This window comes from Haliotis cracherodii, unplaced genomic scaffold (assembly GCF_022045235.1).
Source record: "Haliotis cracherodii isolate W230 unplaced genomic scaffold, xgHalCrac1.p SCAF_4, whole genome shotgun sequence".
NCBI classification, from domain to species: domain Eukaryota; kingdom Metazoa; phylum Mollusca; class Gastropoda; order Lepetellida; family Haliotidae; genus Haliotis; species Haliotis cracherodii.
Window position 1 is genome coordinate 20,997,817 of NW_027266297.1, and position 14,746 is coordinate 21,012,562.

The 14,746-nt window shown below is 43.8% G+C and overlaps 2 protein-coding genes across 3 annotated transcripts; both read left to right on the forward strand.

Moving 5' to 3' along the window:
* The first annotated feature begins 566 nt into the window (after positions 1-566).
* Positions 567-2,263, forward strand: LOC139480005 (uncharacterized). 2 transcript variants are annotated; one of them, XM_071262973.1, is made up of 3 exons: positions 567-1,470; positions 1,569-1,801; positions 2,150-2,263. In XM_071262973.1, exons 1-3 carry the CDS (start codon positions 992-994, stop codon positions 2,158-2,160), a joined length of 723 nt encoding a protein of 240 aa, XP_071119074.1. In that variant the 5' UTR covers positions 567-991; the 3' UTR covers positions 2,161-2,263. The 2 variants fall into 2 exon arrangements, with proteins under 2 accessions (XP_071119074.1, XP_071119073.1); XM_071262972.1 differs by having other exon boundaries at positions 1,569-2,263.
* Positions 2,264-3,832: 1,569 nt separating this feature from the next.
* On the forward strand, positions 3,833-4,435 carry LOC139478229 (ATP-dependent RNA helicase glh-2-like). Its single transcript, XM_071260633.1, has one exon. It carries the CDS (start codon positions 3,833-3,835, stop codon positions 4,433-4,435), a length of 603 nt encoding a protein of 200 aa, XP_071116734.1.
* Positions 4,436-14,746: the final 10,311 nt, after the last annotated feature.

The following is a 14,746-nucleotide window of genomic DNA, read 5'->3' on the forward strand; positions in this document are numbered from 1 at the left end:
TCTTGTACTTTGACACGGACAGCGTCATTTACATTCATCGACCCCACGACGCGAATCCAGAGCTGGGTCATTCGTTGGGTGAGTTTACGGATGAACTGGACGGAAACACCATCAAGACGTTTGTGTCAGGAGGTCCCAAAAACTATGGCTATGAGTTAATGAACCCCAGACCCGATGGAACGCGCACGACCTGCAAAGTGCGAGGGTTCACTTTGAATTACCGAAACCAACGCCATCTCAACTTTGACACCATGAAAGGACTGATACTGGGACAACGGTCTGGGAAAGAGGAGGAAGAGAAAATCAGTTTGGATTACCCTCATCAGATCATTCGAAAAGGACCTCGGCACGAAAACGCACTCGTGACCCGTCCCACCCGAAAAGACTATCGTACCGTGTACGACAAGCGACGTGTCGTCTACGACGAAACCACAGGCCTACCTGTAGACACGCTCCCCTTTGGGTACAGAGACGACTTTCTATAATTTTTTTGCATGACAAGGGGATCGAAACTGAATCGACATGAACCCCTTACAGAAAAAAAAAAAAAAACGGATCGAAATCGGACCAATCCGAAGCCTGGGTTGTCGACCAATCAGAGACCGTGCTCGAGCCATGGTGGGCTCTGATTGGTCGAACCGAGGTTGTGCTTTCTCTCTCACGCTACAAGCCTAACCCTATGGAAAAGAAACACAAGGGTCGGTCCAGTTTGGAAAAATGGAGACTCAGACCAGACACCGGAACGGACCAATCAGAAAGCAGGACCTCCGTGGCTTTTAATACGCCCGATGCTCTCCGGTCATCACTTTTCACTGAACGGACCAAGCAACCACATCGCCCCCCCCCTCTGATTGATGTTCCTCACGTTGTGTTGGTTGTTGGCGTTTTATCTGGAAGAAACACGTGTTTGGAGAGAGTACCATCAAGTGTTGACACACCTCCGTGAAGACTTGGAAAGAAACAACAACGAACAGAACATCCGGACAACATCATGTCGAAACGATTGAATGACAAGACACGAAGCGACATGAGTGGCCAAGGAAGCAGTGGAGATGGGAACGGTGACATGACTGCTGAACTGTGGGGTGAAGTGTACGACTTGCTGTGTTTAAAGATGAAGACCGACGACGCGTACGCCAAGTTACGTGCGAAGGGCGACAACCTGATGTGCGAACAGATACGTTCAAAGATGAGGAAGCTGACTGAACCCGAGAAAGGCACATCGAAGAAGACGATAAAGAAGATCCAGAAGAAAAAGACAAGCAAGCCCACAGTCGTTGTGGTCCCCACAGCAGCAGCAACACCCACCACCACCACCACCACCACCACCACCACAGCAGCAACAGCAACAACGGCTGCAGCGACCACAGACATCGAAACGATGGGGACATCCTTTTTGAAACCTGCAACGCCTGCAAAAAGACGATCACGGAAGAAATTATCTCTGAAGATCTCTCCTCAAGAACAGCTGTAAGTACCCTTGCTCTTCTTTGTCTCAGTCATTCTTGATGTGATTCATATTCATGACCTATTCCTATGATAAATGGACTCTGTCCTATGATTGACAGGACCCCTGATGTCAGTTCAGTCCAGGGCGTGCTAGAACAGTGGTGGGAACAAACCCCTCGGGAGCCCACCTATTCACCGAATGCTCCTGCTGTGACGATGGCGACGGGTGACCGTGAGGATCATGAAGCGCTCAAGCTGGCCACTCTCCCTTCCATGGATCTGGACACGCTCCCCCTGCTTGAGGCTTCTTGGTCACCAACATCCCCGGAAGATGTTCATGTCTACTCCTCAGGTACGCCCCTGGTTTGCGATGATAATGAAGATGACAACGACGTTGACCTGGATCCTTATGGAGAAGCTCAACTCACTCCCCTACAACGCGGATGTCATATTTGCCGACACAACAACATGTTAAGATACATCAGTTGCAACAGTGGGCAAGTGATGTGTCATACCTGTGGTCTGGAGCTCATAGACTGTACTTGTAGTATGTTGACCTATGACCGCATAATGACACATGATGACATGCCTATCACATCTGCTGAGGATCACATCTTATGGTGATCCTCCTCTTCACTCGAAGAACTTGTCAACACGTAAGCTGCAACCGTGATCAAGTGATGTGTCATGTCTGTTTCAGGGAGACCATAGACTGTACGTGTTGAACGGATGGACCTCTCACAGGGTTGAGGGAGGACCACCTCTTATGGGCTTGAAGATGGAAGAGGAAAACGTTGTCGCGTTATTGTTGTTGTTGTTGTAGGGACATGCAAAGCACTCCCTCCTCCATTGACTTTTCGTATTTCCATTGTATCTGGTTGTGATTGGGTTTTTTCATGATTAAACAGTGATTGATTGAACTGACTCTTTGTGTCTTGATTGATCTCAACTCCAATAGAGTGCCGAACCGAGGGTAGAGGTTGAGTTGAGATGTCGTTGACGTTGTCTGTCCGTCTGTCTGTGCATCTGTCATGTCAGTGCACACCCAAGTGTAAAATTAAAATAAAAAATAGATAAAAGAGAAAGGCCATGCTTGAAAGATCAGCTGCCTGGTGTCGGTCATTCCAGTACGCATCGATCCCCACACCCCCTCCCCGTGTACCATGTCATGTCATGGATCGTGTCACGAATCATGCCGTGTGTCCGTCAACCCAAACACAGGATGACGTCACGTGATGAGGTGAAGGAGGTGGAGGAGGTGGAAGCTAAGGTCATGACCTTCCGTGGAAGGGAGTAGGGTGGAGAGTTTCATAAAAGCAGGCGAACCCTCAGACCTTCTTTCAGTGAAGTCACCGTCATCATGGAGCAAAGACGTTCTATGAATGCCATGTCATCCTCCCGAGATGTCGTCACCGATTCCGAGTGGGTGTCTGAAAAGGCGAGAGAACAAGAAGCGAGAAAACGTTCCCTCTTTAGGGACGACACGTGGCGACTCAGTGACATTCTGGAGGGACCTTTTCCTTCTTACACCCTGTGTCATCCTTCTCATCCTCACTATGATTCATTTCAAGAACGTCTGAGATCTTTTAAAACGTGGCCTAAACAGATGACCCAGACCCCGTATGACATGGCCATGGCTGGCTATTTCTATCCAGGACAAGGTGACTGTGTGACCTGTTATTGCTGCGGTGTGGCACTCCGCCAATGGGAAGCCACAGACCAACCCTGGAAAGAACATCTGAAGCACGCCAAAGTGCCCTGCGAATACTTGTGTGTGTTTTGTCCTGATGGAGAAGTGAACGAAAAATACAGACGTTTGGTGTCCCAAGAAGCACGGAAGAGAAGAGTCGAGTGTCTTGTTCACCCCAAGTGACAACGTTTCTTTTTTCAAAGTGTACAGACGTTCATACCCCCCCCCCCCCCCCCCCAGTGTTCACAAAAGTCACAGGGACGGCCCCCCTCATCCTGTGACTTTTTGTTTTGTGGTGTTGGTTCATGTGAGCGAGGGGATTAAATTTTTTTTAAAAACTCATAGTGGTGTTCTGTGGTCTGTAGGATGAAGAAAAACAAAACAGGATCGAAATGCACACCCCGATAAAAAAAACCGGATCGAAATTGGACCAATCCGAAGCCTGGGTTGTCGACCAATCAGAGACCGTGCTCGGGTCATGCGGGACTCTGATTGGCCGAACCGGGGTTGTCCTATGGAAAAGAAACACAGGGGTCGGTCCGTTTTGGAAAACCGAGGTGCAGACCAGGCCCCGAAACGAACCAATCGGGGGCGCGGCCTGGGGAACCAATCAGGAAGCAGGATGTCAGTACCTCTCCTATAAAAAACAAAACAAGAGCGAAGCCACTCACACACACACACACACTGCATTCTATGAAACCCATCATGCCAGCTCGATACAGTTGTATGAAGTGCCAGACCGACAGTCACAGTTACCTGTACTGCCCTGAAGTGACATGCCTCGAGTGTGGCACTCAAGGTCACCGTCACTATGTCTGTCCGAAGATGAACAGTCAAGAGAAGCAGGAGAATCGGAACCTGGGTCCCTGTTACAACTGTGAAGCCATGGGTCATTTCGCTGCAGATTGCCCAGAACCCAGTCGAAAGAAGACTCCCCATCGCCTGGACCACTGTTACAACTGTCAAGCCCTGGGTCATTTCGCTGCAGATTGCCCAGAACCCAGTCGAAAGAAAACGTCAGCAACACCGTCCACGTCGACACCCGTGGCACCCGTGACACCCGTGACACCCGTGACACAAGTGGTTCATCTCATCGAAGACGTGCACGTCGATGTCCTCGACCTAAAAGAATGCCTCGCACAACTCCGGGCGGACATCACACCTCTTGTAGAGAAAAGAAAACGGGCCAGAAGCCTCTCAAGAAAGCACGCTTCAAAGCGCCGACGACACCTTCAGTCCGAGGATGAGATGGAAGTAGAGGATGAAGAAGAGAGATCATCTGAACAAAGTGACTAACGCATGGGGTCATGCTACCCCACTGTTTTTTACCAGTGTCCCATCGTTTGCAGTTTTTCCAGTGTTCCAGTGTTCCAGTGTTCCTGACGTTTCCTGTCGTTTCCAGTTTCCAGTTTCCAGTTTGTTTTCCAACGGCCCTTTTCAGGGCCACCCATCTCTCCCGAAAGACAACTTTCCTCCTTTGCTTTGACGACCCTCCCACCCACCCACCCACCCACACCATGAACCCGTCTCCTCCTCCTCCTCCTTTCCTTCCTCCCTCCCTCCCTCCCTTCACCACCACCACCCTCCCTCCCTCCCTCCCTCCCTCCCTCCCTCCACCACCGCCACCCCCCTGGAGGCGCGCGCCACCGGACACGGAAGCGCCACCCTCTTGGAGGCGCGCGCCTCCGGACACGGAAGCGACGCCCTCTTGGAGGCGCGCGACTCCGGACACGGAAGCGACGCCCTCTTGGAGGCGCACGCCACCGGACACGGAAGCGACGCCCTCTTGGAGGCGCACGCCACCGGAAACGGAAGCGACGCCATCTTGGAGGCGCACGCGCAGAGTCCCATCATGCACTGCGCAGGTCACGTGACCGGAAGTGACGTCACAGAGGATGTGCCGCCATCTTGGTTCCATAATCCTGAGTGGTTCCATAATCCTGAGGCGGTTCCATACCGCAGTACTTAACTACTATGGCTTACATGATCTATTTATTGAAACGGGCAGATGTGAAAGTATTGCAAGAGAACATGGACTTTGTCGGATTTGTAAAACTGATTGTATTGAAGATGAATGTCACTATTTATGTGTATGTCCAGTGTATAATGATTTAAGAGCAAAATATCTAAATAAATATTTCTACCGCAAACGAAACGGTAACACATTTTGTAAATTAATGGCTTGTGATTGTACTGAAACTATGAGAAATTTATCAATGCTATGATACTAAGACAATGTACTATAGGCCTTTGGCCTCATCAGTACCATGCATAAAGATTGATTGATATAACTGGAATGCTGTTCAAATAATTCTGAGACGAGATGAAGAGAAATAATCACATAATAATGAACAAATACATGTCCAATATCGAATATAATTTGGTTGTTTTGAAATATTCTTTTGGCTATTTGATTACGTAAAATTGATGCCAAAAGGGTGCGTGTAATGTCCAGTAAAGATACACGGTAAACTATCTACATTGTTTATCTTCCCGTGACATTATTTACATAGACACATCGATCAGTCGAAAACACCATAAAAAATGAAGGTTTTCTCATGGCTGATTCATGCCGTCAGAGTAAGAAGCCAGTACCGTAAGACCCTAATGCCGAATCCCTCAAATGATTTTTCAAAAATCGAAGCAGTTTCTCGTGTAGATCTAATGGCTCTGAATCTCGCAGTGGGGAACCATGGAAATATTTAGAATTTGATCAACTCCGACAAATGTTAGGAGAGCCCGGAAGGTCTTAGAAAATTATTTCCACGATGAAACTTCGGCGAACGTTTTTAAGAAAATAACGTATATAAGAAATCCCTGCACCAACAATCCCGTGCCAAAGGGTAAACCATAAAAATAATCCAGGGAAATCACAACATTGATCATTGAAAGTCTGCCGCTATATGTATGAATCTATAGAAATTTTCATTTATTAATATTATATGATAATCTGCAAAAGATCTTAGTTTTCACCAATATCTGTTCCAAATGTGGAATCTGCCATAGATCTGAGACCATAGATCGTCTTTCTCCGACGTTGTCAAAGACATAAAACCAGCCATGACGTCAAATAGATGGTGTCATTTTTTAGTTAGTCATTGCATTTGATGACAAGGCTAGTGCTCCATTAATAATGGTGTAACACTAGACAGATTTCATTTACGCAATCAGGAGAATGTTGGAATCTGAGAACTAATTTATAGATTAAACAGGGCCATCCATTTTTTAGAAAAATGTACGTCAGAAAAAAAACTACTAGTAGGCATCCAGCTGGTTAAATTCAATCCAACCCACTCATTCCCAAACGGAATCTCAGTTTTCAGGAAACAGGAATAAGTAAAACACATCGGCTTTCAATTATGTTGTAACTGTTTTAATTCGTGACATTGTAGACGTGATTGCAAAGTATATGCAAGGTAAAATCATGTATCAAAAATAACATTGAATCCTCATACACATTTAACTGCTAACTCGGAATACGACAGGGCTGTATGTTAAGTCTACGTCTGTTTCCTTTCTTCATTCACAAAGTATTATCTTAGATCCAGAGTAAATGTACAGACTGGATTCAGTTAGATCCGGATGTTTTCCACTTGTTCTTAAGGCTATTTACTGATGACATTGTGTTGTTTTCAAAGACAAGCAGCGATGTACTGATCTTGAGGAATGATATTATGAGGAATTGAAGTGAACAGGTTAAGAAAGTCGTCTTAAGAATCAGCGGAAAAGTAACCAGAAATGAAAAATGTACAAATGCAAAGTTCAGAAACAAATACTTTCTGGCAACATAATAACATTTAGGTGTATATCTTACGAACCGATAAATACAAGAATATTATCATGTGAATTCAAACGTCTTTAAATTTAGGTCTTTGTTAACAATACTGATACATTACTTTTACACATATAGTCAAAGTTTATTTAATGTGACACAGAAAAAAAATCGTAGTGATCAGACCCAATTGATCATAGAAAAAAATGTTTGTGTTTTGAACTGTAGGTCAATGGCCTACTCAGTATAAACAAAATAAAAAATATGATTGATTGCAGATCCACTGAATAGCAAACGAAACAACCGCTAGGCTTCAGCAACGATTCTGACTTAAATATAAAAATACCAAAAGAAATGGCAAAGGTTTTTGTGACGCTGTTTTACATTCAAATTGCATCTGAAGATTAGATAATATAGTGTTGTGAATGTTAACGACAGTCACATATGACACTAAAACAGAAGATGATATTGTGCATGATTAGAAAACCTCTCGGGGGTTCTGAAATGCATCTCCACAACAGCTCGCCTATATAGAACAAGGTGAGGTGAAATGGGAGTTGAACGTTGCGGTCAGGATTCGTTGAGTCTCTGATGGCCCGCATTGATAGAGTTTGTTGCTAATTATTATTTCAACACAATCCGATCCGAGGACCCGACTCTGCTGTCAACGATACTGCATTGTCAGGGTCCCACTGATGTACAAGGCTTCCTGACCGGGGAAGATCCGGGGTAGAATAGGTCTTCACGATCAGCAGCCTACGCTTGTCGTAAGAGGCGACTAACGGGATCGCTGTTTTGGTTGATGCATGTCATCAATCCCAATTGGGTGGCTCGATGCTCATGTTGTAAATCACTGGATTGTCTGATACAGACCGCCGTCATATAGCTGGAATATTGCTGAGTGCGGCGTTAAACAACAACAAAAACAAGGCTTCCTCATAATGGTGTACCATGTCGCCCACAGCAGAAAGAACGTCATCATCGATTGCATAATGCTTGCCAGACAGTTCTTCTTTCGGGTGTAAATCTGAAATCTGATGAATACGGAGGATGTCCAAAGAGTGCAAAGCCACACTCATGTATTGCAGCTATGGCGGCAGCAGACATGTGCATAGGTACATTGTCCTGGTGCAAAGCACCTTCAGTGAGTTTTCCACGAATTTAGCCTTGATATTTTCACGCAGTTGCCTGAGCAGATTAGCATAGTTCTCGCCATTAATGGTCTGACCTTTCGGGAGGTCGCCAACAAGTAGCATTCCTTTGGAATCCCAGAGAACCAAAACCACCACCTTGCCAGTTGATGGAACAGACCTTTCCTTCGTAGGAGAAGTCGCTAGATGCTTCTACTGGTTTTACTCTTACCCTTCGGATGATAGTGGTGAAACCAAGACATATCCATGGTAACAAATCGCTCAACACAACCAGCTGGTTCTGCTTTAAAATGTATATTAACTCAAGAGATGATGAACCTGGAACATTTCTGATCAGGGGTCAGAAGCCTTGGAACCCATCATGCTGAAACCTTTGTTATGTCCAGTTTATTCCTCAGAACAATCTCGGGGGCACGGGTGGCCCAGACGTCTAAGGCGCCGCGATTCGCTGTGCGCAGAGTGACGTCCCTTGGACACGCCAGAAACCTATGATTGTGGGTTCGAATCCCGGTTCGCCCCAATTATGTTTCTAGGTTTGACAGCACCATACCCGTGCTCGCGGGTTTCACCGAAGTGGTAAGCGTCTGAGACCTGCATCACTTCGGGCTTTCCTCCCACATTAAGCTGACACGCCACGATATAACTTGAATAATGTTAAAACCCAAATCACTCACTCACTCAGAACAAACTCAACTCTTTCATGAGAGAGTACCTACTTATGTGACGTGTGGTGAGAGCTGTCGATCATCCACAATCACATGCATTTTATCAACATTTTCCTAAGTGGTGTCAGTTTATGATCTGGCTATCTTCAAGGCTCTCTCTTACCAACTTCCCCGCCAACCTCTTAACAGTGGCACAAGATGGAGAACCATCCTCTGACGCTGACACCCTGGACAGCTGATGGAGTTAGCCCTTGCAGCTGGAGATGCTTGACGACATCGCAGTCGCCCATTTTGTCCATTTTCCTCAGAGTATACCGTGTCATTTTGATGCTTGCAGAAATAGGTTACCTGTTGGGTCAAATGCAGCCTGTAAGCATGGGCAGTATGGTACTTGCAACTATACAAACTGTTATGGGTCAACTATAATCTTGCGTAGTGTTCACTTTTAAGCAACTCCTCGTTGCGACATGTATGTGGACTTACTGGTTTTATAATGCTAGTCCACTGAGATATCATACCGCTGTTTAACATGATACTCCATCAAGCCCATTGAGACACTTTATACTGACTCCGGGCCGACCCATACTTGTTTTATCCCCTTGAAGCCGAGCGCAAGATATAGGTATAAAGAACCCAGGGGTGGTTTTCATTTGGATTGACTAACAGCTTTGATATTTCCTGGTCACAGATCGTCAGTGTCACCCACAAACCTCAACCCTACTCAACGCACTTCACTACCCCACTCTACCTACAAGTCAACCCCACTCCCCTCACAACTCAACCCCAATCCAAAACCCAACTCAATCTCGCTCCTCACGCAAGCTCGCTCACCACACATCTCAACTCTGCTCTCTGCACAACTCAACCCCTCTTCGCAAAACCCAACCCCTGTCCCCACACAACTCAACATCACCACCCACACAACTCAATCCAATTCTCCACACAACTCAACTCCGCACAATTCAATCCAACAATCCACACAACTCAACCCCGCCTTCCGCACAATTCAATCCCACTCTCCACACAACTAAACCCCTGCTTTCCTCACAATTCAATCCCACTCTCCGCACAATTCAATCACACTCTCCGCACAACTCAACCCTGCTCTCCGCACAATTCAATCCCACTCTCCGCACAACTCAACCCCGCTCTCCGCACAATTCAATCCCACTCTCCGCACAACTCAACCCCGCTCTCCACACAATTCAATCCCACTCTCCGCACAATTCAATCACACTCTCCACACAACTCAACCCCGCTCTCCGCACAATTCAATCCCACTCTCCACACAATTTAACCCTGCTCTCCGCACAATTCAATCCCACTCTCCGCACAACTCAACCCCGCTCTCCACACAATTCAATCCCACTCTAAACACAACTTTGTTTTAAAACTGTATTCTTATGAATAATTTCGAAAATACGATCGAATAAAATGAAATAAACATTTTAGAGACCGGGGTATATTAATTGTCAAACAGAATTAGCCGACTCAAGGGTCACTATAAAGTAAATGGTATTCCACTGTCAAAAGTTGTAAATATTTTATGTGTGCTTACAACAGTCTACCAACGTGAGAGTTAAACATACTGTGAATTATAGTGCATATTTACTCCATTCTGTCAGCCATACTTACATCCCTTCAAGAGTCAATGGGAAATACATAAATATATGTAGACAGCAGATTTACTATTGTATCAAGCGGCACAGCAAATATATGAAGAGCCTTCAGTGGATGGGTGAGTGGGTTAGGTTAACGCAGCTTCTTTGAACAATTGTTTTCAGTTGCAAAAGTCATGGTGACCATTGTGCAGCACGCCATCAACCACATTGTCATATTTTGATAATATCTCCCAGTGTATAGTCTGGATTCTCTGAATAATGTTGGATTGTAGAGAGCTACTAATTTGAACTGACGTGTTTTAATTTGGAAGCTCTTTATTTTGATGTTGATCTAAAACTCTATGTTGGCTTTTTGCAGTCAACACAATCGCATTACTACGGGCTTCACATCAAACTGACACGCCGTGAAATAACGGAAATATCGTTCAACTCGGTGTTAAATCACACTCACTCACTACAGGCAACAATTAAATGGGTTAGTAAGTGTTTGATTTATGGCTTCTAGATATGCAAATGTTGATAGTTGAAATATATCTGAAATACGATCATGTGGTCATTTCGATTCACAAGAAGAATCATATCATATATTATTATATATATTATGAATACATTATGAATATGAAAATAATTATTATAGTTACATATATGATGAATATGGATTGTGTAGGCCAAATAAGACATGAAACTTCTTATGCAGACACCCTCATTGCAACTGCTGTGAGGTACGCCAAAGGATAATTATTGTAAATTGAAGCTGCTGTAAAATACCTCTTTGGATTGACATTTATTGAGATATTGAGAAATGGTTTTGTGTCCTCCTTTATAGATTCTAACACGACTTGTTTAAACACGTTTAGAGTTGAAACATAAATAGAACCTACACGTTAAAGTCCTAAGTATTTCCTATGTCTAGGCCTCATTTCCAGGTCAAGGAACGTGTTTAGTAATATGAAAATATATAGTCAATCATTGTAAAAAAGTAATAAAAAAATAAAATATAAAAGTATAACATACTTATTGGTAAGCCAGGATAAGTTGAGTGGTGACCTGACAATTAACCCTTTAACCCTGTATGACTACCGTATGTATGATGTCCGCCCACTGGCGCGTACCATTGTGAAGAAGGGGGTAACACACACACACACACACACACACACACACACACACACACACACACACACACACACACACACACACACACACACACACACACACACACACACACACACACACACACACACACACACACACACACACACACACACACACACACACACATGCACTTATACCTATAATATCAAATACATTTAGAATACACAATGCGTAACAGATATAACATTTAATCAACAAGACCTGTATCACCACTAGAAGACATGTATCATGGATATAAACCGTATCTTGAATGTGTTGTGTATATATAGAGAGAAACATGATCTGCATTACAGGATATATCTTCCAGGAGTGGAGGCACGGCTTGTCTAGTTGTCTAAAGCGCCGCAATAAGCTGTGTTGAGTTGCATATTTTGGGCGTGCCACAAATCTGTGGTCGATTGTACCAATTCTAGATTCGCCTCGGATATGTTTCTATGGTTGTCTGCACCAGGCAGTGCTCGTATGTTTCAACAACTTGGTATCCGTCTAAGACCTGCATCATTTCGGGCTTTCCTCCCACATCGAAAGCAATGAAACACCCACGGTGACCTCCAGTCTACACCAGGGTATTATGTCGCAGGAGGCGGATCCAGCATTCTGAAAAGGGTTGGGGAGGAGGTGTACGTACATAATACCTAAGTGACGAAGCTACTTGGCCGAGGCGAAAATACCATGTAAGTAGTCTGATCCATCAACGTGTTGGCTGTTCGTTGCGGGTGTTTCAAAGCAAAGATACAGTGCAATTGCCGTATTCAAATTCTTAGGTGAGATTAAACACTAATCGAACACTGACATGATAATCCAATGTTTCAATAACAAAAATATATAATAAAAACACTTATTATGGAGTTGCCTGGAAAATATACCTCAACCTGACAGTTCCTTTTATTGTTTTTTTCATCAATATTTCCTCATTGTGATTCCAGGTAATATGTATAAATTTCGCCATCAAATTTCAGGATAAATAAGACATGGTACATATTTCCTGCTACACACATTTCATGTAACATGTACATCAAAGAGTAAGTGAGTTGGGTTTAACGCCGCTTTTAACAGTATTCCAGTTATATCACGGCGTGTCAGCTTAATGTGGGAGGAAAGCCCAAAGTGATGCAGGTCTCAGACGTTTATCACTTCGGTGAAACCCACGAGCACGGGTATGGTGCTGACAAACCTAGAAACATAATTGGGGCGAACCGGGATTCGAAACCCACAATCATAGGTTTCTGGCTTGCCCAAGGGACGCAACTTTGCACAGCGAATCGCGGCGCCTTAGACGACTGGGCCACCCGTGCCCCCTGTACATCAAAGAAGGAACACGAGTAAGAAATACACTAAGTCAGACTAAGCTATTTTTTTATAACATATCAGTATCAGTAAGTACTGGAGATAATAACTTCCACATGTGAGGCGATCAGAGTATCCGGTAACAAAAAAATATCAACTTCCCATTTTGTGCAAAAGTAAAATCAGTTGAAATTATTTTATGTGTAGGCATTAAGGGCGGCCATTCTACAGATATGTTTGTTTATTTACAGGTGGTTTTATGTGAGACAAATATAAACAATCTCCCTCGAAACGGTAGCTCAACCATGCACTGTGTCAAACATACATCAACGATGGTCCCGAAGCGATGTCAATTAAGAATTAAACAGGGACAGACGTTTGATGTTTTCCTTTCATTTATATAAATCTAAAGCAAGTCAAGTGGATGTTGTTTATGCGCATGTTCTTGACACGATACTTATAAAAGGTGGCTGTGCTTGTTGTAAGAGAGGCGAGGCGGGTGGTAAGGCTCGCTGACATGGTTGATGTCATCCCAATGATGTGGAGCGATGCTCATGATGTCAATCACTGGATTAAGTAAGACAAGTTCTATGGATGAACAACTTCTTTATTACAATTAGTGCGACGTTTCGGTGTACATCCTAACACCTTTATCAAGCAAGTGATTGATAGTGCTTACTTACTTACTTATATTGGAGATTTAACGTGCGCTTTTCGACTGCAAGCGTATGTGATAGTGCTAAACAACATAGGTATATATACTTATTAACATCAATGTTTATACAGTAAATTGATTGATGGACACAGAGTGCTGATTAAGATAATGGAAGCCAGTGGATGACTAACGGGACAGGGTAAACAACCACGGAAGCTGACTGGGATGATTGAAAGCCAGTGAATTAGAAGCCGGTGAATTGTCTTGATTGCACTGGATTGTCTGGTTCAGATTCGATTATTTGCAGACAACCGTCATATAGCTGGAATATGATTACGGCGTTAAACAACAAACTAACAAACGTGTATCCTTCAAAGTCTAAGTTACGACTACCGAGTATTTTCGAAATAAACCATGCGTTAAGCTGAACATGAAGATATGACAACAGCGTGAATAACATCAATGAAATTAGTTCACTTGTCAGTTCATTTAAAACTCGGGTGATTTTAGCTCTTCGTCGTTAACTTGCCCGTGAGACGGTCCTTATAATCCTCGATCGTTTCACCAAACAACACGCTTCATTGGTTTGCCGACCGTAAACAATGTGAGCTGGCATTCCTGAAGTCCTGTAATACAGAAGTTGCTCATCCATAACAATTCCTGAAGTTCTCTTAATCATGAAGTAATCAAGTGCCACCCACCTTTAGAATTTGGAATAAATTGTATATCAACTTGTGCATTTGCCATAGTGGAATGCTGTTTCTTGTCTGTAATACCGTTTATACACTTCTTATGTGAAATTAGTTTACCAATTAGATTGTGAGCGTTCACCCACTTGTATTCATGCATTCTAGATAGCTGTGTGATTGAGGTTCAGCAATTTTGTGAGATGCCCCTCTTAATGACCCTTTTTCTTACCAGTCACCACACTTAGGCGATTTTATATCTAAAACAAAAAGTGCTGGACAAGTAGAAAAACCCTCTTGGGAGCTTATCACCCTAGCGATTGGATATAAATTGAATTAAATTGGCTATCTAAACATTTAAGATATGGTGATAAAATATCACCTAATACAGAGAGTACGTCTTCTTTACCGCGCAATAAATTCTTGTTGAACAAAAAGTATAAATTCAAAAACTATTAAAAATTAATTATGCCTGATGTCCTACATGCAAAATTATTAACTTGGCCTGCAAAATATCTTAACAATCTGTTGTAGTACCCCAAATATGTTTCAGTAAAGAAAACAAAAATGGAATGACCGCACACAGATCTCTGAAATAGCCCACCCAGAACAAAAAA